Source organism: Wyeomyia smithii, chromosome 2 (assembly GCF_029784165.1).
Source record: "Wyeomyia smithii strain HCP4-BCI-WySm-NY-G18 chromosome 2, ASM2978416v1, whole genome shotgun sequence".
NCBI lineage: Eukaryota > Metazoa > Arthropoda > Insecta > Diptera > Culicidae > Wyeomyia > Wyeomyia smithii.
In genome coordinates this window covers 50,966,845-50,978,886 of record NC_073695.1, presented here as the reverse complement: position 1 = coordinate 50,978,886, position 12,042 = coordinate 50,966,845, and the positions used below count along the sequence as shown (strand labels likewise).

The 12,042-nt window shown below is 38.6% G+C and overlaps 1 protein-coding gene across 3 annotated transcripts in view; it reads left to right on the top strand.

Moving 5' to 3' along the window:
* The window catches only part of LOC129724532 (uncharacterized), a 545,414-nt gene that overhangs the window by 78,941 nt on the left and 454,431 nt on the right, over window positions 1-12,042 (top strand). For all 3 annotated transcript variants that reach the window (XM_055679507.1, XM_055679508.1, XM_055679506.1), the window contains exon 3: window positions 5,957-9,061. In XM_055679507.1, coding sequence (XP_055535482.1) covers window positions 5,957-9,061 — 3,105 coding nt within the window. The remainder of the gene's footprint in view (window positions 1-5,956; window positions 9,062-12,042) is intronic.

Sequence of the window (12,042 nt, the reverse complement as noted above, 5' to 3'; positions counted from 1 at the left end):
AGTTGCGCGAAAACCTGTTTTCCATAACCTATCAGTATTTTTAAACCTTTCTTATGCCCATTTAGAGAAAAAAAATTTTTTTTTTCAATTGATGCAAGACTGTGAATTGTTATTGAAGGATGCGTAAAAACTTATTTTACATCACCTATTAGTATTTTTAAACCTTTCTTATGCCCGTTTTGAACAATTTTCGCATTGGTTTCAAAACTTACTACCAACATTTTTTTGGAGCAATTTATAGCCCAAAAACAGTTGCTGTACCATTTATTTTCAATTTCAATACATTTTAAAAAGTTACGAGGTAAAAGTTACATTATATCGAAGTTGCCTTATATCGAGGTATGACTGTATAAGCTTTTGAACGGGAAACATTTATTCCTTCAGTTAAAGATTTCTATTTTACACCTCTAGACAAAAGACAAAAGGAAGACGTAGTTCTACGTCAAAAAATTCAAGAATAATTTTTACTTCATCTTGAGAATAGCTCTTAAAGTTACCTAAGAACTTTAATTTTGCATAGTCAAAATTTGAAAACAATCGAAATAGTTGAAAGGGTTGTTTATAAGACACGACCGCAAGGTAACGTATAATTACGACAAGCTGTCTTATGCCAATGAATTTTTTGTAATTAGTTTGGGAATATATTTAATTAGGATTTACTATTTCAATAGCGTGAAGCGTAAATTTCAGTGTTAATTCTCTTTCAGCTCTATTTTTTGAATTTTATATATCTATTTAAAAGAAAATAGGTTTCATGAGAATGAGAGGTTTTTGATTTTCGGGGAAATAAAAATAGTAATTTCGAACATGTTTTTTCGATAATAAAAATTATGAATTATGACTTTGAACGAAAACGGCGATATGCCAATTTTGTCATTATTCGTTTTGTAAACGGTGCTGTATTTAATGCTTAATACTGCGTTCAAACCAAATAATACCTACTGCTTTTATTAGCAAATGTGTTGGTTTTTTATTAAATCTGGATTCTAAGACAAAATTGTTGCTTATTTCATCGTGTTAAATATTTCTTTAACGGCAATCGTACGCTTTGTTTGAGGTTTATGTAGGCAATTATTAGTAATTATCAACATTACATGTATTCACCCTATTATTGATTGACTTTACTAAGTATGGGCAGGTATGTTACTCTCCTCAATATGTGGAAAGAGCACAGTAAATATTCAATGCTGACTTCTTGCTCGGCATGAGAGCTGTGTGTAACAATTTTTCGCACCACACTTATTCTGCTTCATGCTGTGTTTCTGCTGCTCGCAGAAAACTTAATACACTTGCTGCTCACACCACAGCTCATCGAAACAGAACCACTCTAGTGAGAATACACAAAAGAACACCGCGGTGTTAAATTCGATAGCGTTTGAAGTGCAGATATGAGTGATGGGCGGCTGGATTTGTTTTTTTCCAGCTGCGAGATGCAAGGTAACAACATAATCTTCTCGCCTACCTAGATGCTCCCCTCATTTGATATATGCTCAGGAGACATACAGTAAAAGCACTGCAGTGAGCTTTGTTGTGTATTGGTTGAGCTTAATGCCCTTTCACAACTTGCTCAAGCTCACACCAGTATATTATCTCTCTGGAGAGATATTTTAGATTTTACCGCGGAGTTGTATGTTCCTCATGTACACACGATTCGCTGCTCTCTTCAAGCAAGTGTACCGCTTTGCCCACCAGCGTGAGAGCAGTTGTTTATGCAGTGAAAAATATTCTTTTACAGGCTAGTGATTCTCTGAGGAGAAACGACAAGCCTGCTCGAAAAAAATATCATTAAAAAAACCTTAAAAGTCGCTGTTATTGTACATAGTTATACCATAATTTAACTATTTTTTCATTGTAAACACATCAATTTTACATTAAATATCATTGTCCAGAACAATAAAAAACATCGTTTTTGCCATTTTTACCATGAAAAAGGGGGGTCGTTATGTTTCTTAACAGCATTTTTTCAGGCATTTTTCTCATACATTTAGAAGTCACTGACAATGTTTTTCATGGTAAAATTATTGTCGGAGGTAGATTCAACAACAAAAAACGTTGTTAAAATATGGTAATGACAACAACCGTTTGCAAGCTTACAGTAAAAACACCGTGTTTTTTACGGTTACAATAAAAAACACTGTCCGTTTACTGTTTTCACCGCAAAATACATCTAAATTTTTTTTCGGGTGAGTATGGGTATAAGGGTAATTTTAAAATTTTTCAATATTTTTGTTTGGTAGTAAACTCATGAGTACTGTAGTACTGAGATTGAGTTCTCATAAGGACTATTGGTTGTGTTTTCTACAAAGCTTTGAAATATTTGAAGTAAGCCTTCTTTCTCGTTTTCTTCGAGGCAGAACAGCTGGGATATTGATCACAACACCTCTCTGGGTAATAGTGTTGCAGATGACGCGGAAAGATTGCGTTAAAGCTACTGAACCGATTTTTTTCATCTGTTTCTAAATGTTCGTTTTTAAATTCCACGGTCGTTGAACGATCGTTTTTTATCCACAAAGTTTAACTTTGCCGAAAAAAATATTTGATATGATTTTTAGTGCTCAAATCATGTTTTTTTTGGACAAAACGTTCCCGTTCGCACTGGAAACAAAATACATATGAAAATGATCGTTAGATACCCGGCACACTTCTTAATTAATCAAATAATATAAGTTTTTTTAGTGCAGTTGGTCTGCTGAGTCTCTATCGTAAACACCACAAACCTCTGCAAAAAACAGCGTTTCAGGGAAACGCTATACATATAATTGGTATTACTCATACACAAATGTGTTTTTTGTTGTTTATTAACAGAACTTTCAATAATTACTACTTTTATGCAATAAATAAAAAAGGTGTTACACGCTTTTAAAAATCCAATTCTCTTTTTCTTGGGCAAAAGGTATATAACCCCTTAACGATGAACATAAGATGAAAAAAAGCGGTGTGATTATCTCTTAAATATCTACAGAGGGGACTAACGTAAAGCCTAGCCGGGTTCGCGAAAGTAGTGAAATAAAGAAAGATAAAAATAGAGCGGCCAGTCGGGCCTTCTCAGAACCACAAATACGTTCTTGAAGCAATGCTAAATTTCCTTACCTTGCAAATTGGGTTTAGGATTGGATTTAGAAATAGCGTTAAAATTCTTGAAACTAACTGAGCTATAATCAGTGGAGTTCCAGAATGTTCGTGACGCTTTCAATGTTTTCGGTTTTTCGCGATGTTCTCAATTTTTCGGTTTTTCAATTTGTACCCCTATGTTGCTGTGAGACGTAGCTCTACGTCAAAATTTTTTTTGGTAATATATAATACAGAACTCCCATACTTTGAGTTTTTGAGTTACAAGTTTTCAAAGATTTCACCCACTTAAATACACTATTTATTCGAAAGGGCCTTGAATCAGAATGGTCCAAACATGTGTAAAAATCACTAAAATGTTTGATCAATTTAACACAATTTATTATTCGACAGCAGAAGTTACTCTCCGACATTTTGAAGCTACGCCTTTTTGCATACACTAAAATTAACAGGAATGGTTGAAAAGCTCTATCCTTTTTAGGGCAACTCGTTTGAGCTTTATGACAATATTTTTTTTCGCTTCTGTCGACCAGTGTAATTCAAAGAATGAAGATAGCTTTTGAATTATTCATCTACTTTCTTGCTGTCAAAGAATCAATTGTTTTAGGGAAACAAATATGAAATTATAGTGCTTGTTGTTGGAAAACCACGAACATCCTACGAAAAAAAGTGTACTTTTATGAAGCGTGCATATTTTTCAAACGTGATTTTGAAATATTTCGATGATGCATGGAAGTCAGTCATTAAGAGCTCCATACTTGTCATTCTCCTCAGTATGTGGAAGGAGAGGAGAAAAAAATCACCGCGCACTTCCCTTCCAGTATGTGCCAGCGTGTAGCAAATGCTTTCACCACACTGCTTCTTTCTCCACTCCAAAGTGTCTCAACCAGCTTACAGAGAGACAAACACACTTCCAGCTCACCCCACATCTGATAGAAACAAGAGGGGTGACTCACTCTACAGAGAAAACGTTGTTGTGTACTTCAACAGTGTCCACTGGCGAGTAAATTCGACCGGCGCGAGCAACGCAGTCTATTTTTTTCTTCCAATCTCTTTTCCTCCTCTGCCATGCTCAAGAAACCAACTGTGAAACGCACCGCAGATAGCTCTGCAGTGTAATTATTGTGCGTGATGCCCACACGTGTGAGAAAGTACACCATAGTTCATTGTCTCGCAAAAGAGAGATTTCAGATTTCACCGCAGTGCTTTCAGGAAGCTCAGCAGATAAAAATCGTTTGTTGCTCTCTTCTAGCATGAGCGTTGATTTGCTCTTCAGTGTGAAATCTCCCAGCTGGTCTCGAGGTACGATGCTGGCCTAACAAGCCAGTCGTCGTATGTTCGAGTCCCGGCTTGGGAGTGACCATTAGTGTCAGTAGGATCGTAGCGCTAGCCCCGCAATTGTCCTGTACACTCAACAGTCGGCTGCGAAGTCTGTGTATAGTAAAACAGAAGGTCGAGTTCCGATACGAAATGTAGCACCAAGGCTTTGCTTTGCTTTGTGAAAGCAGTTGTTTTCGCAGTTCAAGATGTTCTCCTGCACTCTAGAGGTTTTTTCTGAGGAGAAGAGACAAGCATGAAGAGCTCTGTGATTTAAAATTACTGTTGAAATCAAGTAGCATCGTAGGAATTTTAATGCTTTTAAAAGCTAAAATTGGGAAAAAATCTTAAAATTTAAATTTGAAGTTAAAACATTATAATACATTTCTTTATCTCTCCACAAACTCATTTCAAACATTAGCCTTTATTAAAAAATATATAAATTGCCCATAATAATATCTTGAGCCCAAAAGAACATCTGTGTGAAGCTCCATCCAAATCAAATATGACAATTAAAAAAAATATTAAATTTGGGATATTTTTGTAAAATTGCTCATTATTGACAATAATTTCAAATTTATTGGCGAAATAATTGAATTTAAACTCACAATGGCCAAAAATAACGAAAAAAAAAACTTATGCCAAATTGGATTCAACGGCGATTTTCAAGATTAAATCAATTCCGGATTCGAAATTGAGGTTGGAAGTCGCGGAACAGTGTTTTAAAGGAGATAATTATTTCAGGTTGAAATTGCCGAGATAAGATTCTTACTGTCAGGAAAGTCGGTAATGTTTGATCACAAATTAAGCTTAAAATCTAAAAAATGATCCTAGTTAAGGTTGAAAACTTATTGAAAAGTACTTCTCAAACCAGATAATACGCACAACAGAAAACTGTCAATTAGATAAGATGAAAAGCATAAAAGTAACAAAAAGGATTTCAACCTAAACTACAAAATAAAAAAAAACTGGATTGCAAATCATAGAACAGCCTGTGAGCCAAACGGGTATAATTATATATGGTTCTTGAGTATCCCAAAAAATTAAAAAAAAAGTTTTTCAGGAAAAAAATGAACAAAACTAAAATGATTTCAAATTTGTATCAAATGAAATAAATTTGAATTTTTGTATTTAAAAAAGGAAAATAATAAAAATGTAATCGAGATTTCAAGCATTCTATTATCAAACTGACAAAAAGATTCGGGAAACTCTAAGTTGTTTTAATCGCCATATTTCTCGCAGACCAAATCAGGTTTGATTGCTCGTCGCAAATATGCTAGCGTCCATTTGATGTACTTATCATGCAAATGAAAAGAAAAATCTAATGACGATGCTAATAAATTAGATTTTAAAAAAAGTGTAGACCCAAGAACGCAAGCAAACCACTGTGATGAACAGGGATCAGCAAACTAACCAACCATCGAGCTGGTTATGTATTGCAGTGCACCAGCCACGGGGGACTGAGGGACTCCTCAGTTCTTCACACAAAGAACATTAATTTTCATTCCACTTCCTTCGCTTAATATTCTTTTCTATTTTCTTTCTTCTCTTTGCGCACGCCTCACTGCAGCTCAAGGAACGCTCCTCGTCGTCGGTGCGAGAACGCTTTGTCAACGATCCGGCTTACACGGAGGACGTTCGCCATTTGGCTCTTCCGATGCGCCGGAACAGCGGTCCGGAAAATGTCGAACCGTCTTCACGCAGCAGCAAGTTTTACACTATTCCGAAGAAAAAGTCCAACTCCGTTGGTAAGGATTATCTCCGTGCTTCGGGAGAGACACCCGCAGGGACCGGTGCACAAGGTTTCGATAGTCGTGAATTCTACAGTGTTGATGCTAGTGAAATGGCCCGACAGATGAAGACAGGTGGCGGTGGTGGTGGCCCGGCTGCGGCAAGCGATCAATCGTTTATGCAGGTGAAAGTGCGGAGAAAAAAATATAATTATCATAATAGTTCTGAAATGCTGCAGTTTAATGACGAGTCGAGCAGTTCGGAAAACATGCGACAGAGTAAGAGTTCGGGGACGTTGAACCGACGGGGTCGAAGTTTGGATCGGAGAGCTGGGGCGGGGACTACAGCGGAGCTTCCATGGTGGGAGCAGAATAAGGAGCAAAAAGAGTTTGTCGATGCGAAACAGTCAACAGATGGAAGAAGTGATGGAGCGAGCGAACAAAGCGAGGGGAGAAATAGAAATCTGATACGCAGACAAAATGCTGCTGAGTACAGCGGGCGTGGAGAGGGTGGTGATGTTGGTGTTGCTGACGCGGGGGATGCTTCCGGTACAATGATTTCACAGGAAGAAGCAATTTATCGGCGGACAGAAAACACTGGTGGGCGCCACTGTTGGGAGGAAGGTGGCGATGATTTGAAGGAAAGTAAAAGTAAGTTCCAGATTGGCAAGCGATTTCTGAAAGGCGAGATTGGAATCAAGAGCTTTAATTATTATTTGCTGAAGGAAGGGTTGAAATCTTCGAAAAAGAATTTGCTTAAGCAGAGATCCGCCCCGGTCGAAGTTGGTGGAATTGAAGCTGACGTTGATTTGTCGAAAAGTGAAGAAAACATTTATGAGGAAATTTATTTCGAGGATAAGCTTGATGATCCAAGCAACGAGAAAATTCAATTTGTCGATTGTGAGCTGTGTGTACAGCAGTGCAGCAATAGTAGTTGTGACGTATGCAATGGACATATTTCGACGCATAAGTTGCAGCAGCATCACCATCATCATCGGCAGAAGGAGTTAGACCAGCAGAATGTGTATGAAAAACTTAAAAAAATACCCCAGCAACAGCTGCCGGCTGGGTCGCAGTACAAGACAGCTAGATCTTTAGACATTGACAGTGCCAACGCCAACGGTACTGGAGCTGGCAATGTGCTACAGTATCAATCGTATAATCCTAATAATCCAAACATTTTCAAACTCGAAACAACACCAGTTGCATTTAGTTGCGACTATAATCCTATCAAGAAAATTCACTACAATCCGCAACAGGATGCTGCCGGTGGGTCTCACAGGCAGCGTTCTCTATATCAACAAGCACCGAGCTCAGTCTCTCCTGGTTCAGATTACTACAAAGAAATTAATCGAAAAAAATCCTCATCATCATCTGACTCGATACAAGCTCGAATGCAGAGGGAATTGTATCAGCAAGCCAATTTATATTATTATCATAGAAAAATAGCCACAGGAGAAACGCAAAACCAGGAGCCAAATCAAGCCTCCAACATTCACAAAACAAGTTCCAACGCATCCATTCTCAGTGAGGCGTCTGCCAGAAGTGAAAATTCTCTGAAACAGCCTCGCACTGGCAATATGTCCGATTCGTCCCTGGGGGACTCATTATTCTCATACTCGGCGAACCGGCGCTACTTTGGTAGCTCGGAAAGTTGTCGCTTTGCGTCTGAATGTCGCCGTTGCAGCCTCGATGTCGACAAATGTAGCTTCTCGGATACATGTCGTTACGACTGTCAGAATTGCGACTGTTCCTCTAGCTACTTCTCGTCGGACTTTGATGATACTGGCCACGGAACCGGTCGAAAAAACAGTTCACGTACTTCCGCAAGCAATGTTCAAGTCGATTTGGATGCTGGAAGTGCGGGCTATTCAGTGCCGGCTTATGCGGAAGACTTCATGAAGCACGTCAGCAATGTCAAGCGCAATCAGTTGGGACACCAACTGCGACAACAGAAACACACGCCAAGCGGAAAGATCTATGAGATGCCCACAACCTATGTAGGTAATCCGAAAAAGGCACCGGTTCATTACGAGCACACGTATGAAAAGCTCAAATCTAATCCATATGGGAGTAGTGGCTACCAGCGGCAAGCAATGTATAAATGTGATGAGTATGTGACGAAACAGTCTATCAGCCAAAGTCAGGAAACTCTACTATCTCCATCGCGTAATCGATTGCCTATGGAAGCCCGCAATTCTTCTGGACTAACGGGACATTATAGAGCTCACACCTCCAACACTCTACCAGCATCAATAAGCTGTAGAACCAAAAGCAATGAATTTGACAATCTCTCAAGCTCTAGCCGAAGCATAGCGGGAACGCTCCCGAAATCATTCACTGGCCCGACTACGAAAGCCATTCTCTCGAATCTAAACCATGATTACGCCGAAATAATCCAGCTTCCTTCAACCGAAAACAAAGAAAAAGCAGCCGGCGGGAAGGAGACTGAAACAAATCAACCTACGACGCGACGCCAAGCGCCTCCCATACCGCCAAACCCTCCCCTACCGGAGCCCAACGAAGAAATTGATCCGAGATCAATCACTTCCGGTGGTGGATTGGGCAATACTGTCAGCCAGAATGCCCAGACACCAGCGATGACATCTTCGGCACCTTCACATTATAGCCCCAGCCGTAGGAACGAATTTCAACCTCGCAAAGACCGAGCTGAGTTTGAGAAGAGCAAGCGGGGAGCAGCAGCCGCCGTCGCTTCCACCATACAGGTGGTGGTGCCACCGTCCTCGATAAATCAATCAGTCGCCAGTCGCAAGAAGGACCAGACCAGTTGTCAGAAAGAGAAGGCCAGCAAAATGAAACAGCAACAGCAGGTAGTGGCGCCTGTGCCAGCGGGGGATGAAGGCAACTTTACCGACGATGAGGACGACGAGGTGTTTCTCAGTGATAAAGTCTACGAGAGGCCAAATTACCGCACCCGAAAGCCGGTAAGTGATCGAATGGGGTGCTTTGGGGGGGAGGGCGTTTTAATTTCGAGCGGAGATGGGGTAACAGAGTAAACTGCTTATGATTAGGCAGTTGATTGAAATATAAACTTTACACGCCGACTTTGGGTGTTGTGTGCTTTAACAGGTGATGAGTCGAGACGGAAGCTGGGGCTTGTGCGATTTACGTTAACACTGATAATCATGATGAATTTTTGTTTCTTGTTCACTTTTAAATGCAGCTGCTACTCATGATTGATTTGTTCGTTAACCGAAGATTACTTTTCATACAAGAATTTGAAATACCAGGATTAAAATAAGCTCGTAAATTAATTCATGATGAAGTTTCTAGAATGTTAAAAAAAAAGGTTGTCTTTTTATTTATTCAAAAGCTTCGTGGGCACATAGTTATTAAGTACGTAAAACTGGTATCCGTAGTTAGGACTTTTAATAGAATCAACTCATTCGGTGTCAAGTGAATTAACCTTGGGTTTATATCCCATGAACCCTGTCTCAACATTGAATTGTAGAAAACCCCGGTGTAAAATTAAGCAACTCTCGTGATAAGTGCCTCACTGGAGAATACTTGTAGGATGAAAGACTGTTTCTATATCCAATACTCTATCGATTAATTTCGAGTAGCTCCGACTTTGAACAAATATTTACTTTAGAAAACTGAATATTTTCTACGGATGGTATATACATTTTAGACTCAAGAATAACTTACTAAAAGCGAGGATGTCCCAATGAAATGATGTTGAAAATGTCAAGGTTCTCAACCCAAAATTGAAAGATAAAGTTATTTAGGCCGTTACAAATTTTATTTTCATTTTATGTCACCCCCTCCCCCTACAAAAATCTTGAATATTGGAAGAGGAAGAAAAAAAAAGCTCAAACCGTTTTGTTAATTTCATTGGTTTTCCGACATCATAAATGCTTAATTTAGCAACAACCAAGTCAGGCGGCAGCGAGAGTGTCGTCGAAAGGCAGGCGAAATAAATAATAATAATTATAAAGTGTTATTTTTCAACATTTATTTGAGTGCAAGTTACAAATGTCATAACTTGCACACAAACTTTGATCAAAGATATTTCTTTTTTTTTCGTCTCGGTGTTATTTATTTTTTGCCACCCCCTCTGCTAACTTTGATAACCTTGGACATAAATAGAATTTGTATCAGCCTTATATTACTTTAGTAGAATATTCGACTTTCTAAAAAATTATTTAAAGGTTGCCAAACGTGATTTATGACAATTGACTCTTTCATCCAAAAAACATTTTAATTGCACTTGTTGCAATTCCGTTCGATTCTCACATTATTTCGTATATTTTTTATTTTTGTGAGGTTATTTGAAAATACTTTGCATGGATTTGTTGAGCATTGCATTTAGTTATTTGACTCACAGAGCCCATTGAACATCGCAATAAAGTGAATTTTCCTCATAATTTCTAGATAAAACCCTTCAAAATAAATATAAAAAAAACCTAAATTAATCCACCTAGCGGTCAGACCCAGCCTTTCTCATTCAAACTTTTATTTGTAAAAATAGATTTACATAAACGCTTCAATCCAATAAATGTATGTCACTCTTTAAGTTCTAAAATATTGATGTTGTAATCTATACATATAAAAATGTAGTCCGGTCTGTCTGTCTGTTTGATCCATATAGGCTCGAAAAGTACCGAACCGATCGACGTGAAAATTTGTATGTAGGAGTTTTTGGTCCCGATAAAGGTTCCTATGATAGTTTGAAACCCCTCCCTCTTCTGGAAAGGAGAGGTCCAATACAAATGAAACATACATTTCTGCACAACTCAAGAACAAACCAAGCAAATGAAACCGAATTTGGCATGTGGATGTATTAAAAGAATAATAAATATGTCCATAATGGTTCGACGCCCCTCCCTCTTATGGAAGCACATGTTTCTGCACAAATTCCTGCACGTCTCGCGAACTAATCAACTAAATGGAACCATATTTGGCAGGTGAATGTTTTTAGTGGTAACAAATATGTTCCATAATCGACCTCAGGCAACATTTTGGATATTGTTTTTGGCACATTTTGCATGTATAGGATAAGTACAACGATACACCGTGCCCCAGTGCTGAGTCGAGAAAATTTCCAGTTCAAAAAGATCCTCAACATCGCTAACCACAGAGCCACGGGACCACAAGAAAGATACACAGGAGCTAAATTCGACCACAGATACTATTTTGAATTCTAATATGGCGACTTCCGGCTACGGAAAACCAGCGGCAAACGACCAAATACCACCCAATATGGGTATTTTCGGAATCGTAATGATGCACTGGAGCCACAAATCGACTTCAGACACCATTATGAATTGTAGGATGGCAACTTGTGGTTTCTGGAAAACAGCCAGAAATGGCCGATTTCCGTCTAACATGAGTATCTCCGGATCTAGAATGATACACAGCAGCTGAAAACGAAAATGATCAAATTGCACCCAATATGGGTGTTTTTTCAACCAGAATGACGCTCAGAGGCCAGAAATTATATTAAATACCATTTTGAAATCCAAGATGGCGACTTCCGGTTTGTGAAAAACAGCCTAAAATAACCAAATACCATCCAATATGAGTATCTCTGGAACCAGAATGATGCAATGAGCTAACAATTGACCTCAGGCACCATTTTGAATCGCTAAATGGCAACTTATAGAAAACAGTCGAAAATGACCAAATAATACTCAACATGGATATTTCCGTAATCGAGATGATGCATAGAAACCAAACATTGACCCTTGGCACCATTTTGAATATAAAGACGACCACTGTTAGTTTCTGGAAAACAACCAAAATAACTAAATACCTCCCAATATTTCCGGTGTTAGATTGATGCCAGAAAATTTGCTGAAAATGACCGAATACCACCCAATATGAATATATTCAGAATTAGGGCGATGTACAGAAGGATGTTGTCATTTCGATGAAACCAATAAAACCGATAAACTAAACGATT